Source organism: Rissa tridactyla, chromosome 2 (assembly GCF_028500815.1).
Source record: "Rissa tridactyla isolate bRisTri1 chromosome 2, bRisTri1.patW.cur.20221130, whole genome shotgun sequence".
Lineage (NCBI taxonomy): Eukaryota > Metazoa > Chordata > Aves > Charadriiformes > Laridae > Rissa > Rissa tridactyla.
The window spans coordinates 161,536,440-161,559,329 of NC_071467.1; the positions used below are offsets into that span (position 1 = coordinate 161,536,440).

At 42.6% G+C, this 22,890-nt stretch overlaps 1 protein-coding gene across 5 annotated transcripts in view; it reads right to left on the reverse strand.

The window, feature by feature from the left end:
• Window positions 1–22,890, reverse strand: part of LOC128905371 (sodium channel protein type 5 subunit alpha-like) — a 222,076-nt gene that overhangs the window by 79,514 nt on the left and 119,672 nt on the right. For all 5 annotated transcript variants that reach the window (XM_054191393.1, XM_054191392.1, XM_054191391.1 and 2 more), the window contains exons 14-15: window positions 20,097–20,270; window positions 18,313–18,669 (exon numbers count right to left, since the gene is read on the reverse strand). In XM_054191393.1, coding sequence (XP_054047368.1) covers window positions 18,313–18,669; window positions 20,097–20,270 — 531 coding nt within the window. The remainder of the gene's footprint in view (window positions 1–18,312; window positions 18,670–20,096; window positions 20,271–22,890) is intronic.

Sequence of the window (22,890 nt, forward strand, 5' to 3'; positions counted from 1 at the left end):
CTTCCACCTGTCATTCAGTCTAACAGTGTCCAGCCCGTGCAATCCTCCTGCTCTCCTGTGAATCGATTCAGCAATGTGTTCACTGCCCTGCACTCTCACTGGGGTCACACGCTGTGCTGAATACAGGCTGAAAACCCGCTGGAAAGTCTAAGGCCATTTCTTAGCAGATTGAAAATAATTCTATATTTCATTCAGTTAGGAGCGAGAATGATGTTGCACCCGCAAAAGTTCAATGGCACGGTTAAGTCATCTCCAAAGTGAGGTCCTCAGCTACGGGTCTTGTTTGATTGCAGGGGATCTAACATGAGTTCACCCGTGTGGCTTTTCCTGTAGAGGAAACGGTCTTGACCTCACACTGCCATCAAAGCAAGGGAGTTGGATTTTCAAACCCCTGGTCCTTTTCTGTGCATGAAGTTTATTGAACTTCACACTGAGCAGCAACTAAAGTTAGATGCTCTCATCTGCCTGGACCGCAGAGGACAGATCCTAGTAGGATGGAGTCAGAGATGGGATCACCTTTTCAGGCGGGAGGTTCATAAAGCAGAGCAGTTCAGAAGCTGCTCTCATGAGCACTTATTTGCTTTTAAGTCATAGAACCATAGAATCATAGAATCATAGAAGAATCATAGAATGTGTTGGGTTGGAAGGGACCTTTAAAGGTCACCTAGTCCAACCCCCCTGCAGTAAGCAGGGACATCTTTAACTAGATTAGGTTGCTCAGAGCCTTATCAAGCCTGGCCTTGAATGTCTCCAGGGATGGGGCCTCCACCACCTCTCTAAGAAACGTAAGTCCAAAGGACCCTTCAAACAACTAAAGATATTCAGACTGCAGATGTGTACCGGAATCTCCACTGTGGGAGATGGAGGGTATGAAGGACAGCTGAGGGCACCTATGAAGGACCTGCATTACCTGAGGGTGCTTCTCTGTGGGAGAGGAATCTCCTAGGAGCCAGATAAGCAGGTTTTTCCAAAACAACAGGGTCCAGAGCAGAAGACGTGCCCCATCAGTGAATTCTCTCATGCAAAAAAGAAAGCAGCTAAAACAAATTGCATCCCTGTGGCATCACATTGTCACTGCTGTGACTCAGCTGCATAGAAAAGCCCAGGCAGAGCAGCATGGTGACGTACCTGCCAGGATCATCAACTACTCATTTAATATTTTTTTTTGTGGATAAAACAGGACCTATACACCTCAACCTGTTCAAACCCACTTCTCTGGTAGTGCCTGTTAGACACAGACCAGCAAGAACCCCTTCAGGCACTCTCTAACCAGTGGAAGAAACTGATTTTCTTCCTTCCCGTTTGTTTTCTCATGGCAGTGGACATCTGCGCTGTTCTTTGGCTATCGCAGATGGGAAAGACGCAGTTTTCTCTTCGGAGACCTTGATGACTTCTAGCAAACCTAATACAATACGTACCAATTATTTTATTTTCTTTACTGTAGCAAAATCCATGGAGCTGCAAAGAAAAACTGCTCATAAAGGGGCTTTCACTGCATCAAGGAAGTGTGAGATTTAAATTTAAGCCAGAGACCCACAGTAACAGGTCATCTAGTCCATCTCTCTGCTACAGGAGGATTATTTCTTTCCTTGCAAGTATATTTTCCAATCCTTTGTACGTTTTCATCCCAGGGCAAAATTTACCAAGAGAGACTACTCCTGCAAAAAGCAATTTACATGATCAGTTATTTTCTATATACCCTTTTCTATTATTTCAGCTATTTGTGCTTTGTTAAGAAGCTTATATCCTCCCAGCCCAATTCCTCTTCATCCTGTAGTCAATCTCATAATGCCATTCTCGTGATTCTCGCTGTCAAAAATGATCATGATACCACAAGTATGGCATGTGGTCCTTGCGGCCAGGGGCAGGCGGGAGATAACACAGGTTGGAGCAGGATTGATCTCCTTCATGTTTCTTGCCCAAGATCAGCTAGGAAAAAATTCTTCACAGAAAGAGTGGTCAGACACTGGAATAGGCTGCCCAGGGAGGTGGTGGAGTCACCATCCCTGGATGTGTTTAAGACTCGTTTAGACGTGGTGTTAAGGGATATGGTGTAGGGGAGAACTTTGTAGAGTGGAGTTGATGGTTGGACTCGATGATCCCAAGGGTCTTTTCCAACCTAAATGATTCTATGATTCTATGAAAACACTGGGAAATGGGGATATGGATTTCCTGCCTTGCAGCCAGACATCTTCCCAAGTGGACTGTGTTCGATCCTACAAGGCAGCTAGAAGTCGTAGTTGAGAGGTTTGTGGGGCACTATGGTACTATTTTGGTGCAATAGGAATTTTTTTCTTAACAACTCCACATTAATCTGTTCACTGACATAACTGGTTCCTCTGTTTAAATATAAATAAAAATATAAATAAATATAAAGAGAAAATTAATAATAACAATACACCAATTTTGGCTTATTTCCCTTGTAAGATCCCCACACTACTTTATGATGGTAATGCGAGCGGATGTTCTGCACAGGAAAGAAAAATGGAAGTAATACGGAAGGAATAATTTTCTCATATGCAAATACAAAAATGGCTATAAATTCAGTGATTTCATGCAAATTATTTCCATTTTCCCTTAGAAAGAAGAGAACAAGGCCTGATTATTTTTTTTGCCCCTAGCCTCACAGCTACCATGTGCATCTCCCCTGCCTGTGCAGAGCAGCGCTCGCAGAGAGCACGCTGGAAAAGTGCGGCCTTGGGCACTCGCACTCCCTTTAGGGGAATCAAAGACATTCAGGGCTCCCTTTACAGACAGGCGAGACCAAATCCCTACGGCCAGAGGAGCGTGACCCCAACGTGTCACATCCTAAAACTGACGGCTGCACCAGGTGAGATGAAATGAAGGAGTAAAAGTGCCTTTTCTCTCCATTGACTGTGAAGAATAGGTAGGGTGGGCCATACAGCTGTATCTAGCTGCACAGTAGACTGTAGGAACTGGGTGAGGTGAATGTTCCTCCCCATCCCATTAGCGTTTTTGTGGTATTTACCATAAGGCTAGGAGCTTTGCTGACCATCCTCCACTTCTGATATTGATATTACGTTTCCCCGCAGTTTCAGCGGTCTCTTGTGCAGCCGGTTGTCTTTAACCGGTACGAGGCAGAGAAGTGATGCTGGATGGCAGCTGTGCTCCCCCATGTTCGATGGTGTGTGCATGGGTGGGGGGGACAGTCCCCCTATTTCTCGTGTCAGAGTTTAAAGGGGTATGTATAATTAATGGGACAGATTCCTCGGTGCTGTTCTCGCCACTTTACGCAGGAGTAAATCTCCTTGAGTAATGGAAAGGTAGATTAAGCCTATTAATTACACTTCACAGCACCTTTGTGTCACATAGGAGTTTTTTGAGGTCGCTTTAAGCTGCCATTCATCCCTCCCTGCTTTCAGTGGAGCTACAGAGCTGCACCAGCACGGGGTATGTCAGACCTGACGTGGGTACATCCTTTTGAGAGGGGGAGGCAGGCAGAGGGCACCACATCAAGATTGGTCTTGCTGCCAGTCCAACACGCTGGACCACACAATGAAAACAGCTCTGCAGAGAGGGAAGCTGAACTGGGAGACGAGGCTGGTGCTTCCCCAGCTCCCGTCTCGCAAGGACCAGCCACAAGCCTCTGCCTCTCCTCACCCCCAGCCTCGGCAGCACCCCGAAAGCAGGCAGAGTGAGGGGACCTATGGCCCTGTCACTCTGAAACACAGACTTGAGGCAAGCCGTGACACTTCTTACCTCAACCTGGTGGATCCCTCATGTTGCCAAGTATTGTTCATTTGTTATCCACCTACATGGGTATAAACACGCATGCAAACCGTACCACTCCAAGTGCTGGTCAAGAACTGCTGAACTGAAGTTAGATTATTTTTTTTTAGCTGATGGCTTTCAGTGTTTTTTTGAAATTAAGTCCCTTAGAAGTATCAGAAGATGAGTCTCTGGAACCCAAGTGCTTCCTGATCTGAAAATCTTAGTCTCCAAGTCGTATATGAGAGAGGAGGGTGGGATCGTGAGTGGAGGTAGATAAATTCTTTCTACTACTAAAGCTGCAGCATAAAACCAAACATGTTCCTGCAGGTTTTTCATCAGATATCAAAACAACACTAATTCACCAGCATAGCAAGAGCTTCATCAGAGCTGCTGTGGACTTCTCAAACCATGGTCTAGACATAAAACGTGCTATCAGACAAGTCCTGTTACAAACCTCTCTCAGCAAGACAGCTGTGTTTGCGATGTTAAAGGCTCAATATACCCCAAAAGCATTAGGGAAACTACAGAAAGTTTATTGATTATAAACCAAGAGACAATTAGCTTTGTCCTAAGTCAACAGAAGTGTTTTAGCTGTCTTGGTGATGAGGATGTCAAGACAATTAGAGAGCCAGACAGACTGCACAGGCTTGGACTGATCATACACACTTGAGAACCTTTGCTGCTCCCAGCAAGGAGTGACAATAGGTGAGAAACACCCACGTTATCCCTGGAATATTTTCACTACTCATATGCAAACATCACTTCATCAGCTGCTCTACCAATTACTACATGATGACAAGGCACGAGGAAGAAAACTAAGTTGGGAAGTTGAAGCTTGGTGGTTTTTACACAGAACCGTAACCCTGCATGGCTTGGAATAGGCTGCCCATGGTTGAGTCACCATCCCTGAATGTGCTTAAGAGTCGTTTAGATGTGGTCTTGGGGGATACGGTGTAGGGGAGAACTTTGTAGAGTGGGGTTGATAGTTGGACTTGATGATCCCAAGGCTCTTTTCCAACTTGAATGATTCTATGATTCTATGATTCTATGGCTGGGCTCACGTGGAGGACACTGCCCAGCCAAGGCAGAGTGGGATCCCTGGAGTCATCCCTTTAAAACAAAGATCCTACACCTCTCCTTGGAGGGGGACAACCAGCCGTCACCAAAGACTGCACTAAGTTTTGCAGTCAGTCATCAAATACAGGCCATCATAGAATCAAAGAATGGTTAGAGCTGGAAGGGACCTTAAAGATCACTTAGTTCCAACCCCCTGCCCTGGGCAAAGACAGCTCCCACTAGAGACCTCAAAGCCCCATCCAGCCTGGCCTTGAACACCTCCAAGGAAAGGACATCCACAGCTTCTCTGGGCAACCTGGGCCAGTGTCTCACCACCCTCACAGTGAAAAATTTCTTCCTAATATCTAATCTAAATCTACCCTCTTCCAGTTTGAAGCCATTACCTCTCATCCTATCACTACGTGCCCTTGTAAAAAGTCCCTCTCCATCTTTCCTGTAGGCCCCCTTCAAACACTGGAAGGCCGCTACAAGGTCTCCCCAGAGCCTTTCTTCTCCAGGCTGAACAATCACAACTCTCTCAGGCTGTCATGTCCCTTGGGCAGTCAGGACTGGAGATCAAGAGAAAGAGGTAATAATCCTTCACACATGATGGAAAACATGTGGGGAAAGGTAAGCCATACAGAACCAAAAGGATAAAAAAACCTCCTGGAAACAGAATAACAGAGAAAGAAAACCAGTGATAATGGCCACAGTAAGTAACAACTTCCCTGGAGCCAATACATTACAGCAAAGCAAAATCAATATGAGGGTAGGCCCAGAGACTAGAAAATTAAATCAGAGAGTCAAAAAATAATTAGTATTAAATTTTTATTTTTTTTTTAAACAGGAAGGGGAACGGTATTTCCTTTAAAATATTACTTTCTAAGCCATTTCCCAGGTTTAGTATTATAATTCGGGTTCCATCACAGAATCACGCTTTCCTATTAAGTGAAATGTGAAAAGGAGGGCTATTTAGTGAATGTGAGGAGTGTAAGGAGGTTCTAGTTTTCTGCATTTTTGCAAGTGCGGATTCCTGGGAGGGCAGAACAGAGCGACAGAGCCGTCTGCCAGCCAGGAGAGCCTCTTTCAGGAACGCTACAAAACAGATTTCTACTAGTAATTTTGCACAGTACGGAATCTCCTGCCTTCACAGCACATGGATGGGCTTGCAGCTTCCACACACCTCTGCTGGAAAAGACAGATGGCTCAAAAGCAGAAGAAAACCCTATCTTTCATCAAAGAAACAGGGCAGGAGGGTTTACCAGCAGCGGTGCCAGTTGTATCTCCAATAGGAGAGCTGCCCTGTGTTTGCAAGGCAGGAGGTGCTGACACACACTCCTCTCTGCTGTCCTAAAAAGTGACCTGTTTCCTCTGCCATCACCTGCTCCTGCCTCCCAGTCAGCAGCCTGTCCCCTTTGGTCTCTGCACTGTAGCTGTGGCTTCTTCTACAAGTTTCTTTGTGCTTCCTAAAACCCCAGGGAGACACCCTTGTTCCTTTGCAAGGAAAGGAAGGAGGAGGTGGATGTCCTTTCTTCCTGCAGTGTGTAACTACAGGATAAAGCTGACTCTGAGCTGCGTTTTGCAGAGCAGTATTATTAAAAACGTAAGAAAAGCACTTCACGAAGGATTTGGTACCAGCATCCTTCAAATCAAGTCTGTGCTCAACCCCGTGATCAAAGCAAACTCTTCTTTCCAGGCATGATGACCTCATCTTTGACTACATTCTTATGTCAGGAAATACAAAAGGTATTTTGCTGATGTGGAAATTTGAAAATTATCTTATTTATTAATTGTACTCTGTGTGCATGGCTGAAATCCCAGAAACTGGGGTTGCTCAAAATCTTCTTTAGTGCAAGATGGACATAAAATTGGGGAAGCAAAGGAAAAAGTCAGTGGTGTAAGTTGTCCATAAGGGTATTTTTGTGATTTTATGCCCACTGCCAGTGTGCTAGAGAGAAGAAAGGAACCGAGAGCTAGGCAGCTAGTCCATTTTATGATCTAAAAATTGCATCTGCAGTAGTAAACAAAGACAAGCCAAGACCTGTTCTCCATCCCTGAGGGTAAGCAGCTGACCCCCCTTCCCTGCTTTTCCCCCAGGCAGGATTTCTTTGTGGCTGCTGTCCCCAGTCAGGGCTGTCCCCTGAATGCGCAGGCACCAGCTGGGATGGGGTGGCCAGGGAATGTGCTAACCAAGAAAGAGGAGGGACACTTATAATATTTGAGTTCATGCCCTGGCCACTTACAGCCACCTGCCTGTGTTTTCAAGCAGAAAAAGGCATTTTGCGCTTGCTGAACCTCCCAGAAATGGGACAGCATGATAGCTAGATGTGGGAGACAAGAGATTACAGGAGAGAGGAAGGGACATGGAAGTCCTCCTTGAAGAAATACCCATATGAATGAGTTTGTAGCACAACAAGCACAAGAGTGCTCTCAGTCAAGTGGCTGCAACAAATGAGTATATGTGAGAGGGGCCAGAAAGAGAAGGGAACTAGTGGTGGGGAGGAGGCAGCAAACAGAGGAGAAGAGGGACGAACTGAGAGTAGAGCTGCTTGAGAAATGTCCATCCCCAAAGACAAATGTAAAGTGCCTCTTTTCATCTCTGTGAAAATTCAGCACAGAAAATACCAACTTTTTTAACAGTACACTTCAATCCAAACCTTGATATCAGTTAGCATGTATTCATTTCCCAAGAAAATATGACAAAGACCCACACAAGGCAGAGCTTCAGTACAAGAATTGGCTTGGTCAAAAAATAAAACCACTTCTGCATTGAAATTGTTACAAGAATTTCAAATGGCTTCAGGACAGAGACTTGAAATTTGCTTGTGCATTGGGAAGGGTGAAGTCAAGATACATGATGAGCTGGAGCTTGCAGAAGATGTCATGAAAGGCAGAAAGCCAAAGCAAAGTTGAAAGAGGAGGAGATTTGCTCAAAGCATGGGGCTATGAAGACTACAGCAGAGATATGTGGCAAATCAAAGCGGGAATTACTACAATCAAGGTCAGAGCTGACCAAAAAGAAAGAAAATACATCTTAGGCAGAAGAAAAATAAAGGAAGAGCAGATTTGGGTCATATTCAATGAGAACTAATTCAAAGAAGAGTCTGGCTAGTGATGACCCAAACAAAACAGGAAGAAGAAAAGATAACACACAAAATCTAGAGACAGGGAAACAGAACAAAAGAGATTTAAATAGCAGCAAAGAAAGAAAAATGTTAAGGGGGATGAAGAAACAATAGGTCTGATTCTCCTTTCCTTTGCACCGTTTGAGGTAATATAAAATCCATGGAGTAGATCCGTATTTGTTGGAGATTCTCCTTGGCAAATGTGGACCAGTGGTTTTATTGGATTTACAGGAGTTTCACAAAGCGAGAGCCAGCCAAGCTGACTTTTGGGAACAGGAGGAAATGTGGGATGGCAGCAGCAGACCAAAGGCGGGACCTCTTTGACCGCAGGAACTTCTTACTGTTCAATAAGGCCCAAAAAGGCAGGAAAGTGGTATCTAATCCTGTGTACTACATTTAGTTTACCAAATGTATTCTTCAGCATATTTCCTTGGGAAGCCACAGATCATGTTGCCATGTACGTGCTAGGTGGAGAAATGCAGATATGAATATGCACTGTACATGGAAAAGATAAATTCCAGTCTCTCTTAAATATCATACACCTCCTAAGAAGGTTAAGGCTGTCGTGACTAGCTGATTGTTTCACATATCCCTTTTAACAAGCTATTTCTAGAGGCAACTGTTAGAATGAACTCCTTACTGCTTAGTTTTGGTGGGGAGGGAAAAATAATATTTTTAACTGATTTTTTTTAAACAAAAGTATAAGATATTTAGGACTAATGAATAATGTATTAAATTTGTGCCACCTGGTCTATTTTAACATTAAAACGTTGCCCTTCCCTCAACACATGCTAGGAAGAATTTTGTTGTCGTGACCCTTTCAATGACATTCAGACAACTCGCACAGTAACATTAATAAAAAGAGACACATTTAGTTGTACCTACCTTTGCACACTCTTGTACAATTAAATTTGACTCAGTGTCTTCCAGATTTTTAATAACTACCTAGCTATTAGCAAGAACTTAACCACTGACGAAACCCTACTTACACTATTAACCACGGACAGATGTAGTTAAAAAAAATGTGCAGTATTTTATCCTACTGATGCCCACTATGCTAACAGGGCTGCCATTTCTATTTTGAAAACTCCTCTTCAATCCCTGCACTACAACAAAATCTCAACAAACAGTTCACTAGCACCATCTTCGCAAATAAAATATGTATAATGTACATATATATATATGGTGGATCCTATTAAAAATATTTAATCTTGTCAGTAGTTCATACAATGGAGTTAATGTTTAAGCAATATTTTTAGAGAAACATCTCTGCTTGGAAACACAATTAGAACAAAAGCCATAAGGATGGTTTCCAAGGAGCAGGTTGATTGAACTAGCGCGTTAGCATCCTTCTTCCTTTGTATTTCTAAGTCACCTCACACCCATGAAGGTTAATGAGATAGTTTCATATTCCCCTATATACATACCTACAGAAGAGCACCAGCAATATTATCAGATTTTATTCCTCTCTGCTACACCCCAGTGACTCATTTATAGATCAAGAAGTAATACTTATAATTCTACTGATGAAAATCTGCACCAAATGCCAAAATCTGTCACAGCCCACCAATGAATCTGGTTTGGTTTATTGCTTTTGGTTTATTGCTTTTTATTGCTAAAAATGAGCCTTAGTCTAGTTTTTGTTTTCAGCTTCCTTTGAGCTGCATCAGAAGGAAAAGCTCACTCCTCTTCTGTACACCAACTTTTATTAGGATTCTGGCTATTTGTATTTAAAATGATCTACCTTTCTGTGGATGGATGTTGCAGGGAAAAAATTGGCAGATTTTAGTATATATTCCACATGGACACCGTATCGGACCTTGAAAACAGGAACTAAACACACTTGTCCCCTAATACAAGACGTGTGCTCAGATGTAGTGACCAAGTGCCAAGATTCAACTCTTCAGAAGAAACAACTGAGCCTGTGGCAGGATACAGAAACTCATAAATCTGGAGTGACAGAAGGACGCAGATTGCTTTTCTTTTAGAAGTACATTTTGAAAGTAGTTTCTCCCCCGATCTGTTCTCAGGTGCATTTCCCTCACAGCTCTTGGTCGAAGCAGCCCGACACCTCCCTACTTTGACTGGATTTTACTTAATCTCCCATGCAGTGGCATTTTGGAAACCCAACAGTCTTTGATGGTCCATCATAAATAACCTGAGGTTAATTTCCCCAGAATTTTTAGCACCAGAATCTGGTATTACACATGCAGGTGGGATATATCTACTCAATAAAATAAACGAGAGTTATTTATATGGGCACTGATAAATCAAACAATTTTTAAAGCCTGGAATCTTAGGCTCAAGGTTTGTCTTTACAGTCACCCATACAAGGATGCAAGCTTTCCATCTCTGCTAGAAGTCATCAGAGGCAACTGGACGGATTGATGGTTGGTGTCAGGATGAATCTTTTTGATTCATCACATGGTGCTATCTGTTTCTGGTGGACCTTTCATTTCTCTTGGGGATGTTTAATACTTGAGTAGCTACAGCCAGATGTTTGCTCAAAAGCATCAGCTACCTGAGCGCTCTGTTTCCCAGACACTGCCCAAACAAGGATGGATAATGAGGAATACAAATAGCAAAAATTGCTCTGGGACACGTGGGCTATGCAGGTAGCTGGCATGAAAAATATGAAGGCAGAAGCTGGGAAATCTGCTGGGGTTTAGCTACTTTCCTCTGAGGTTTGAATTCTCCAGTATCACACTAAATGTACCTGCTGCCAGCCATAAGCATCAGTAGAAGCAAAAAGGTGGTAACATGCTGACAGTCGTTTTGACTCTATTTTGCTTGTGTCCCCAAATGTGCTTATTCATGTATTCTGGGCTGCTCTTCTGCAAAGCACCATGCGACTTGAGAAAGAAAATTTGCCTTGCTTATATAAGTGTCCAAGTTGATGAGGCAAACTCAACTGACATTTCCACCTCTCGTTAATGGTCCCTTGGGTGCCCTGGCTTCTTCCGGACCCTCTAACTCTCCAGCCCCCTTCTCCAGTATTTCCCCAGCTCTCATTATGGCTCCTGCAGCTTTCTGATGACTCCTCCTCTTCCACGGTGCCCCACACACACTCCACTTGCCGCTTCGCAGATTTTGTGTGTCCTGACGATGACTGTTACTGACATGCCTATTCTTGCCTGTTTGTCTAGTGGCCTTCTCAGCTGATGCAACCAAAACACAAATGCACATTTCCAGAATGTTGGGAGCTGCTGAAAGAGCAGATAAGGTGAACAACAGCATCCAGGATACAAACATGGGGGTGCAGAGAGAACAGAGGAAAGGCAATGATCATGCAAGACTTGGGACAGCGTGAACTTTTTGAGTGCCCTGTGGATGCACATTTCCTTGCAAAACACTGTTCTTCACCAGTTTTACATGGTTGCATCTTATCACCTCTTCTTTCTATTGTGCAAGAAGTGGAACCGGTGGGCTCCAAGGAGAGCATCTGCTTGATTGTAGAAGTACAACACACAAAGCTCGAGGACGCAGACCTCTACAGTGGTTTGAAAATTAAAAAACTAAAACCTAAAATGTAACTTAGGCTTGTAACACTTTCTCCCCAAACTTGCTTTTATTTCCAGCAAGCAGATCCAACCTAGTATTTGCAATTAGAAGGCACACAATATTTTAAATTTCCAGTTCATTTATATTAATCATCAGATGCAATACAAATACTACATTTCCCTCCAAGGAGATTAACCTTTATTCACAGAGTGGATGTCTTCAGTGGCCTCCATGAATAAGAGCATGCTTGTCACTAAATGCAAAAATAATTACTTGATTCAGGGCAGCAAGTCTCGCTGCAGCTCTTGAGTTGTACATTTCTCTAGGGATAGACAGCAAAACCCATGGAAATGGGGCTTCAGTAGTTCTAGATTTGTACAGAATTTGAAAAGAAAATAAGGAGATAGCTGGAAAAGTGCTATCATATGTCATCACTGTTCCATTTTCACTCCTTTATTGGCACAAGAGATCTTAAGGAATGAGGCCTCGTTCCTTTGGGGTAAAGCAACCCTTTATCACCCTGTAAAAAGTTTCACGGTCTTGAACCCCCCTGGTGTAATGCTTTATGTCTTTTAAAAGCGTCAGAGTCTGGACGTTGCTTCCCTCAGTGACAGTCCCATCACGTCAGGCAGAAATACAAGTCTCATCTAAAGACCTTCTTTGACCATCATAATATGCTTTGGCTGTCTGAGCTCCTGAGATGTAAAATTGTAATCCACTTTTACCTAGGCCTGTTAGACGCCTAGCTATTTTGCTATTACTTGTGATTTTACCACAAGGGACAGAGATAGTTCTCTATATCCATTTCATTTAAACAAAGAGAAAATCTGACGCGTTACCATAAACCTCTTTCAAGCCCGGTCGTGATCTGCTGAGAAATTCGCAGTGATGGAGACGTATCAGTATTGAGTGAGACAGGACTTTATGGCTACTTCTACACTAACAAATTAAATGTGCTCAGGAACATTTTCTGGCACTGAGGACAAAAGATCGTCTTGCTCCACATTATTAAACATACCCTGCACCGACCACAAACTTCCAGCTGGGATAGTCCCTTGCCTGTGAAACTCCCATACAGTTGGCCAGCTGATGGATTCCCATACAGTGGGCTACCAGTTCTCCTACACAGGTGGCCGCATACACTCCCTCTTATGTTCCTCAATTAGACATCTCGGTGCTTATGTAGTAACAGTCAGTAATTAACTATAGGAAATGGTTTTATACAGAAACACATGGTGAAGACTTTACAGTCCAAATAGCAGCCCCGTCTACATGTTTATACATTATACATCACAGCTATCTCTTTTGTGAGTTTTTTGTTCTGTCTTCTTGACTGCAAACACCAAACTAAAGGCAACGTTAGCAAATAAAGAAGGAAAAAAAAAAAAGCAATCAAAACTAGTCAGAATTGAACATTTATCACATGCCTTTACTTTGTTCTTCATGTTAAAAATACGGGCAGGAAAGAAAACAATTGATCTGGATAGACAGGAATTTGCAGGCACGCATAGAAAATGATTTTGCCTAACTGTAGGATTACAGCCATAGCTACGAAGTATTAGAGAGGCACATGGGACCCAAAGACTCCTTCTGTTATTTAGGGTCTGTCCCCTAGTAAAGTGACTTAGGACAGGAAATTGCCGTGAATTTCTTCTCACAGACCAAGCTTCACATATACCTGTAGTCACTTCTGTTCCCCACCCAAACAATCCTCCCCCTCCCAAATCTCTCTCTTGCACATCCGTCAGGTGAGGATCTGTACTAAATGGCCCTTCATCCCTCTCACCCTTCTCCTCCTTCTAGAATATTTATTCCCATCCAGGTTGTATTGGTGGTGCTCAGGACAACCTTCTAGTGGTAGGGAGGGAGACTCTTGTGGAAGAACATTTTGAGGGGGAAATGCTGAGAAGTTATGCATTGCTCATATTCCCTATAACCTGATTTCTTTATTTCTTGCTCTGCTGCATAGACATGTCTCCGTCAGAACAGTTCTGGTAATATGTCAATTTATCAACAGACTTTGGCTGTTAAAGATCGAAACGGTGGTGAATGAGACCTAATGAGGTTTTCTTGGCACCTAACCAGTCTGAGAATCCACAGATTTTAACTTGATGGAGGTTTAGCAGCACTTTCCAAGAACATCTCTTCAAGGAACTGTCCTACACCGACTTGTAGGAAAGGCATGTAGAGAGGGACAAACCTCTTCTTTCCAAGACTGTGATATTTCCAGATTTCTGTGTGTCACAGTCCCAGGCCATGTTAAAACAGAAAAAAATATCCATTAAGGCTTCCTTAGATGTGGAAGCAGAACAAGAAGATGGGTTCCAGGCATATCTGACTATTTCAGAGGAAAAGTTTCAACTGAGTTTAACCAAAGCAGGCCACTTCACATCTCATCCAAACCACACTGAGCAGCTCTGCTGCCAGGCACTCAAATTCCCATAGGAAGACAGGACTGGGAGGTCCTCTTGGATCACCAAGTCAAGCCGCCTGCTAACATGGGTTGTGTCCTTCACAAACTAATCAAGTTCCATCTCACACGCTGCAGGTTTGGGGGTAGTCAGTCTTGCTGGAAAGTCCTCCTAAACAACCTCACTGTGCCTCCTTTCCAATTCCAGCCTAAAGGTACCTACAGTGATTTATACTCCTTTGTTCTGGGATGAGCAGTATCCCATCACTGAAACTGTTCTCCTCCCATGCCTAGCTCTGCATTCCCCTCATCAACTCCATATTCCAATACTGTGCTTTTCCCAGTAGTACTTCCATCTTTCTTGAGCACCGTTAATGGGGTGTATTGCATATCCAGTATTGCAGATTGCTGTGCCACAGCATCGATACTCTCCTTTCTCCTCTGTAATTACCTTTCCTGATATGTATTAGAATCTCATTTTACTTTTTTAATGGGTGCAACGTATTGGTATATCGGTACGTTGTAGTGCCTCCATAAGCCAGAGTGATACGAATGTGTGGATATCTGCAGCTGACTTACTTAGCATCTCAAGACTTCAGGGACTGAAATAGGTACTTTTGGGGTCTATTTAACCTGATGTATTTTAAATGTCTTTTTGGGTAAGATATTTTATGACTTCACAGACTCCATTAACCAGATCTGACTACAAAGGCATCTCCGCGAAATTATCTCAGATGTAGATGTCCACAGTGAATGATACATATACTTTTATTATCCTTTCAAACATTTTCTGTTGGTAAGCTACTTGATCATAACATAAATTCTTAAATAGGGCTGAGTGCATGACCTTACACTTTGTATTTCATAATTCCATGCATCATGCATTAATTCAATGACAATGGTTATGCAAGTCTTCCTACAGGATAGCCTGATACCCTGAAAACTGGTGGTGCTTTCTCCCTTTGTGTTCTCAGAAAATGTCATTAATATTTTCCTGAGTGAATAAAATTTCCGTGGACAGTAGGTAAAAAACGCCTTGGACTGATCCTAAAAGAGCACTTCCAGCCTTATATTTCTCCTTTCGGGAAAATTCTGAAGATGTCACTTCCCTGGTTACAGACACTACACCTTAGTGTGCTTGTGACCCCAGGAAGATGAAATCCACCATGGAAATGCAGCAGTGAATTTCCAGCTTGTGGTGGATTGGGAAGCGGTGGTGGATGTGCATGGAAGTACATGGGGATGTTTGTAAATCAGGCAGAGGTGGGACAATGGCAGTCCGAATTTCAGGGTGAGTTAACACACTGTGGCTGTTAGCTTGGGTTAACACTAACCGATGCCTTCTGGGTGACATCTGTGTCATACACAGCCAAATCGGAGCATAAGCGGAGACAGTGTGTGCATTTCTGACCCTCATTTAGTGGCGTTCCAGGAAACGCTGGTAGAAAACAGCCTTCATCTGGGTGGCCGGGAGAAGAATAAAAGGGTGGCTTGGCCAGGGTATGTCACGCAGACACAATGAGGTTGGAAGGTTGTTCCTCCTGTGATTGAAGTGTCAGTTTAATTCATGCACATTGTTAGCGCCCGTTACCTGCAATTGTCCCCTGAGAAGTGGCTGGTGTCACGCTCGACTCTCGCATCGGCTGACCCGGCTGAGCAGGGGGCACCGGGGACTCCCTCGCCGCCCAAATTCCCCTACATCTTCTTAATAATTCCTGTCTTAGTGATTTTCCTTATTAACCTCACTAACACAGATGTACGTAGGAAATACGTTAAGCCCTTTATAAAACTTAACAGTAAGCGTAATTATTCAGTTAGCAGTTTCAGAAGCTCTTTCTTACAAAGGAGGGGAAACTATTTTATTATCAGTCTGATTTGGCTTTACCTTCCAAAGCGGCTTCAATGACTTTAAAAATGCCCTCTGACAACAGTAACACAGTCTTACTGTGCAAAAGGCACTTACACAGCACATGATTTTACAACTATGCTGTAAAGTTTAGTTCTTTGAAGATGACTCAAAGATCAGCTGACCATCAGTAAACACAGCTTCATGTGGCACTGCACGGGTCCAAGGCATTTTCAGGATATATGAATACAAACCAAAGCCTTAAGACTTGCTAAAATTCCTTTCAACAGCTGGACTGCTCTGTAGCATGATGCTGCCCAGGGTACTTACTACCTTTCCTGGCTTTTCTTCCACCATTCCTTTGAATTTATGTTGGCGAGGCTCAGTGAGACCTGCAAACCGAATCGATGAACGTACCACAGAATCACAGTGGTTGTAACACTTCCAGCACCAGTTTCCAGCCTTTACTTTACAGTAGGTAAAGAGCAGGTCTGCTCTGCAACGCATAGCCTTGTAGTTGGGAAAATAACCATATACAGTACCATAAGTACTGGCATATGTGACAGACAAAGGTATTTAATCTAGATGAGCAGATCTGCTGCACTGGGAAAAACGATACAGAATTTCCTCCACGCTTTCAGAGACTAAGAAAGCATTCAGAGTCCAAACGAGATACCACCTCAGGATAACGTTTTTCTTAGCTCTTGAAACTTGACTCGACTCTTGGAACTCAGAGGAGGAACAAGGATCTCATCACGTTAAAAGAGGAATTCTGCTGGCACTGAATGCAACCAAGTTACAGGTAGAAGACTTAGTGCTCAAGTTTTCTTATTTTAAAGGGTTCATGGGGTTTTTCGGCTACCAGAATTTTTACATCTGATTATGTTCATCAAACAAGTGAGTTTGTGAATTCAACCCACTCTCACTGAAGAAAGTAAGAATTTGACTGATGCCAGAGAAATAAGAGGACCTTCTCTCTACCTGCTAATCACCACCATGAAATCTCCGTGTAACGCAGCTGACACTGGATGAGTCTCATGATTCAGAATCTGTTGTTCTTTTCACACCTATGAATCATTTCCTCTTTTTTTTTTTTTGAGTGATCTCCAGACAATAATCATACCTATTCACAAGGCATTGCTGCATGCTTACAGAGCTGTTGGCTGAAAAGGATAAAGCCAGCATTTTTGCTTTCAGCTGACCAGTAACTTCAGCTTATCCAGGCTGACGGAGGTTTTCAGCATATGGTTTTACATTTGGGACAGTCTTTTTTGAGCACTGATGGTTAGATATATGTAGATAATGTCAGCGCAATCTCCTCTGAATCACATTTTATATTTAACAGAACTTATGCACATTGATGAGTGTTAATATCTGAGGCAATCAGATGTTGCAAATTCACATCTTTCAATAATCCATTAATATTTCGAATGTTAACATTTTCCCCAGAATGTATTAGGTCTTATGTTCAGATTTCATTACCATACACAGAATCCACTGCTTAATGGCAGGGGGAGATTAAGCTTCTGGATCTCAGGCTAAACTCTCAAAAAGGTGTGCAGAAAGTAATGATTTGCCCTAACTCTTCTAACCACATCTAGTTCTCAACAGATCTACAGAAATGGGGAGTTAGGGAAAAAAACATAAGTATTCTGCCACCTTCTGCGTAATCATAATCTTTGATTTATATAAAAAAAACCCTATAAAACATAATTTGCTCTTGCAATCAACATTTTCAGTGCAAATTTAACTGTTAAAATCTAAATTAACGTAAACAAAGAAAACGTGCTTTGTTTTTCTACAAGCTCTTTGAAGAACTTTTCTATCCCAGCAGCTGAGAACCAAAACATTGGGTACTTAAAAGCAAAACAACCACTAAAAGCAATCGGTAGCAAAACCCAACATTTTTTATAGCAGCATCTACCATTAAACAACGCACTACATAAACAGCAAGCCCATTAGAGCTACAATGTCAAAGCCGCTCTGTAAGCTGAACGGGCGAAACATTTCCACAATGACTGCAAGCCAGCAAAGCGCTCCACAAGATGTCAACAGGGAAATACAATTCAGTCTTAATAGGTTCAGAGCTTATGTAAGCCGTGCTTATGGGATAGTCTATTAAAAAAGCAAGCGAGCAAGTGACATTACTGTAAACACAACCTGCAGCTTCCTAGAACACGCAGGCTAAAAGACATTCGAAACTCCACGCAAAGACACCGTACTAGCTGTAAGGTTCACGTGTTCTGGACCAAAAATGACGGGAAATAAAAGTATCTCCTGATACAATGATAGTTGAGGTGATATTCATTCCTGTATAGAAAAGAGATCTGGAATCCCTTCAGCCCTGGGAATGGCTTAAGAAATAAAAACATTATAACCAGCCCATGTGCCTTTCTTCTAGTAAAACATTATCTTTTCTTCTGCAAAAAACCAGTAAGGCTTCATTCCTGATAAGTAATGCAATGCTAGCAATTTTGTATTTGGGATATGAACAAGCTTCTCCGTGTGACAACTCAATTAATTGAATTAAAGCCATGGAGCAATGTGAGATTTGCCATTTCTGGATTTAAAAAAAAAATAATAATGGTACATTTGCACACACCACCAGGAAAGGAAGAAAAAAATACATCTTGAGAACTCACCACCAGGTTTCCTATCACCATGACCAACAAGAAGACGAGAAGGCACAGCGGCTGCCCAGCTACCTCCATGCAGTCCCACATGGTCTCGATCCACTCCCCACACAAAATTCGGAAGATGATGAGGAACGAGTGGAAAAAATCGTTCATGTGCCACCGTGGCAAATTGCCGGTCGTGCTTATCTTCTTCACATTGTCCAGGTAACTTTTCCCAAAAAGCTGCATTCCTACCACAGCAAAAATAAAGACGATGATTGCCAGCACAAGAGTGAGGTTACCGAGGGCACCCACTGAATTACCAATGATTTTAATGAGCGTATTTAAGGTCGGCCAGGACTTCGCCAATTTGAAGACTCGCAGCTGTGAACAAAACATAAACAACAGTGTCAGTTCACAGGAGCAACAGACATTTCAGCCGATGAATTATTAAAGTGGGTAACATGTGAAAGACGTTAAATGCCACAGCGTGTGCGGTACAAGGTGATTTTAGCCATACTTCCTGTTAACCTCACTTCATCTATTAATAAAATATCAGTTGGGCTTCGTGGATGAGAATTAAGTTTTCCAGAGCTATGCCCTGCCTTATTAGATAGACATGCTTTTAGAGGCTCCTTCCTCCGATACCATGGTGGGCGGAGAATGGAAGGAGGAGATTTCAGGTCTTAATATTTTCCTTTACGTCGTTTTTCCTCCTCAAATTAAACAGCCTGGAAGGCACTGGGGGGGACGGAGTTTAGGGTTTGATCCCACAAAGAGGGAAGCAATTCCTCTGTGTTTCAGAGCCAGCCTCAGCCAGATGCTATTAGCTGTTAGCTCCCGGGGTGAAAATCACCCCTGCGCTGAGGATCACGCAGTCTGCGCACAACCCACGTCCCACTTAAGACCTATTTTAAGGATGTAAATGGTTCCTAGCCCTTGTGCTGTGTTTTCCACTGAAGGTTTAATTTCAGCCCTATTGAAGAAGGATTGCTCGGAAACCGACAGGAGACTCTCAGGACCTAGCAGCAACGGTGAAAAATCTGCAATTTTGAGCAGGGCAGAGAATTTTGGAAAAAAAAAACCCCAAAAGGTCTTCCGCTAAATGTAACCATAAGGGCTTATTTTCCTGGTCTTTCCAAGTTGTGAAGCCCTATCACGGCCAGAATGATTAGCATGGACATCCTGGTACATGAAGTGCAACACAAATGTCAGGCTGGCAAGGAAACTACTTTTCTGTTCCAATATGTCGACAGTCTCTCATTAATAGAATGCCACTATCCCATGCATAACAAAGGGGCTGACAGCTAAGGAGTTCCCGTGAAAGACAGATGCTATGTTATGCTGATCAGTTCTAGAAAAAAAACACATCATTCCGTGAATAATTCAAAGACATTTTCTTTTGACAACATTTAAAAGAGCGGTGGCATGTTTATAACATAATTTAGGAATAACAACTTCTAAAACGACAAGTTACTGGCTCTTGCATTTCTTGGGCTATCAATTATCTGCTGACTATGCTAACAGGTGTACAGGTAGAAAATGGCAGATCTTTATTACAAATTGGAACTCAAACATTTAAAGTGTGCCACAAGTACCTGGCACAGCTAGAAGGAATCAAATTATGTTCTCGTTTACTCTGATGTAAATCTGTAACAATTACATTTATCACGCAGCCTATAATTAGTGTCACCAGTTTGCAGCAATTAAAGTCTTTATCGGCAGATGCGTTTTTAAGAGAACACGTAGCATTCATGTCAGAGTTTATATATAATAAAAGAGGAGGGGTAAGAACAAAATAAGACTGTTACCAATCGAAAGGAGCGTAAGACAGACAGGTTTCCCATGCTGGACAAACCCAGTTCCATCAGGCTTAGTATAACAATTATGCTGTCAAAAATATTCCAGCCCTGCTGAAAATAGTAGTAGGGGTCAAGGGCAATTACTTTGAAGATCATTTCTGCTGTAAAAATCCCAGTGAAGACCTGCAGAAAGAAAATATGACGTCAAAGTAACCTTTTAAGCACACCTCCTTGCTTGTAGACTTTCCACTGATACCGTGAACGCAGCGGAAAGCCAAAAACATTTCACAAGCAAACACGTTATTTTTCATGGCCGATTCTTTATCAGTATTACAACTTTGTCTAGTCTTTTCACAATAACATTTGATAGTGCTGTAAACTTACAGTGACATCTGAGTTCAAGCTCTGGGTTGGAACATACGTTTCCATCTCCTTCCGTCATCTCAATAACCCCAGTGGTGAGAAGCAAAGTGTAAAGGTGCCTTTTATAAAGGTTAAATCTATTCACTTCAGTGGAGAAGCCCGAATGAATGGAGTGGGAGTGTTAAAGGGGTGTTTGGGTTGTAGCGTACCTGCTGTATTATCCCTTTTTATTTTGTTATTATTATCAATACCAGGGCAATGCAAGCCTCCAGTCTTTCTGAGGTTATTGCTGGCAGCGAAGGCGATTAGAAACTATAAGTTGAGTCCCAGTCTTTTTTTACAAACAGTCACAGCAATTTTCTTTTCACAGCAACTTGGGAACACATTGCTTATTTATGACCCAGTTCAAATGTCATATGGTGGAAGTCCTAATTGGAACATTTTTCTTTAAAACAACATACAAATATTACCTATGAGGCAGTGGGAGAGGGAAAGGGAAAGCTGCTGACAGCAAATTCAGTTTTAACACATTCCTGCAAAGTATCTCAGAGATTCAGATCTTGTCCTTTCGTATGTCCTTATTAAGTACCAGTTTAAATGCACAACGCAAGGCTACAGTCAACTTAAAATGACAAAATGTGGGCATCAAGCTCTTCATATACTGTTTTATTTTTGTTCCAAGTCCCAGTGCAAGGTGCACAGAGCTCTGTGTTTCTGAAAATTTCTCTGTTGCACTTATATATTAAAGCGCATGGTTTTCCGCAAAACAGCCGATATCAATGCACCGCGTAGGCCAAAAAAGAGGGGGGAATCCAGAGCTCACATATCAGCAACATACAGTGAAGGAGAATGTTTTCCTTCCAATAAGCTGAATATTCATGGCAGTATCCCAGCAAACCTGATCGACTCTGATCAACAAAGATGAGAAATCCCTTAAGACGTGGAAGGGAAAATTTAAGATTATATAACTAAGATATTAAGGAATAAAAATAAATTATCATAGCCTGCATTGGCAAAGGAAAGCTTGGCTTTACTTTGGAATGCTTCAGGAATTAATTCTTCCAAGTGGCCATTTTACACAGTGCTTTATGTAAAATACTTGCTCTTTCTCATGAGGAAAATAAAACCTTGGGCTGCAACAATTTGGACTGTCAGCCCTTCACCGTCTCATACCAAGAACCCAACAAACCAACCTGTCGCATATTTCTAACTAGCCAAGGATTCCCGAGTCACGGTGGTCAGAGATAACCCAAGATTCCCACCAGAATGCTCCAATTTCCCTTAGGACAGAGAACAAGACAAAACTGGATGTCTGTGAAACTGTATCCAGGGGACTGCCTTAAAACCCACGATGCCACGCTGCATGCATTATGCAACCGTCTCGCTGAGAAATGACTCAGGAGGATCACTTTCTGTGCCTGAATCATTTTAATCAATAGCCTTCCGAGAAGGAAATGTCACAGCAAGAGAGGAAAATGTCTGAGCCTTCCTAAAGGCATGGGGAATCGTGTACGTGCACCAGCTACGAATTGCAAACGGCGGTTGTCCCATCGCCGGCACCTGGTACGCGGCGACTGCGCTTGTACAAGAGTCTGGACACTCGATACGATAAAGGCTGGAAAGAAAACAAGTAACTTAACATCCCACTGGTGCTAAATATGCCGCTGCTGATTCGGAGGACTTCGTCTTAAAAAAAATTCTTATATCTATCATTTCAGCTCTTTAAACTCTAATTTTGTATAAAAGTATCTCATTTTCTAAAGGAAAATAAAATTGGGGAGACTCTTGGCTCTATCTACCTATTTTTTAAGTGGTGGCACTGCACAGGCAGATGAACCATGTAAAGATGTACAAGTGCTCAGCTAGTCTTCCGATCACGTTTGGAAATGATTCCTGTAAGTGATGAGCTAAAGGAGTCTGAAGGTAGCAGGTGCTGCATGAAGTAGATGGACAATCAGAGCGGGAGATCTCCGATGACTGGCAGCAGGCGAAGAATTGCTCTCGGAGAAAGCAAATCCATATTCCACTTTCGTTCTTTCATTTCTCTCAGAAACATTTGTTTTGAGGAAAAAAATGCCAAAGATCTGCCCTTTTTAATATTTCCCCGTCCCATTTAAAGGTAGCACAATCACTCAAAGAGGGTTAGATGCAATGGGAAGATGACAGCCAGCCAGCGTGGGGGTCTGGCAGTCTGCGGATTCAGGGATGCCGACACCTGGCAGCCTGCCCTGGAGCTGGGACTCCCTTCCCTTTTATGGGGGATTTAAAAAAAAAAAACAACAAAAAAACCAAAAAAAAACCCACGTCAATTTTCATTACAAATGACTTTGCAAAATCCTCCGCAAAATGGAATTATCTCCTTCTGACCTGCTCTACTCGCAATCAATCCAGTTACGCAGGGGTTTAGTAAGGCTGGCGAGGGGGAGCTGGGGTGGTTTGG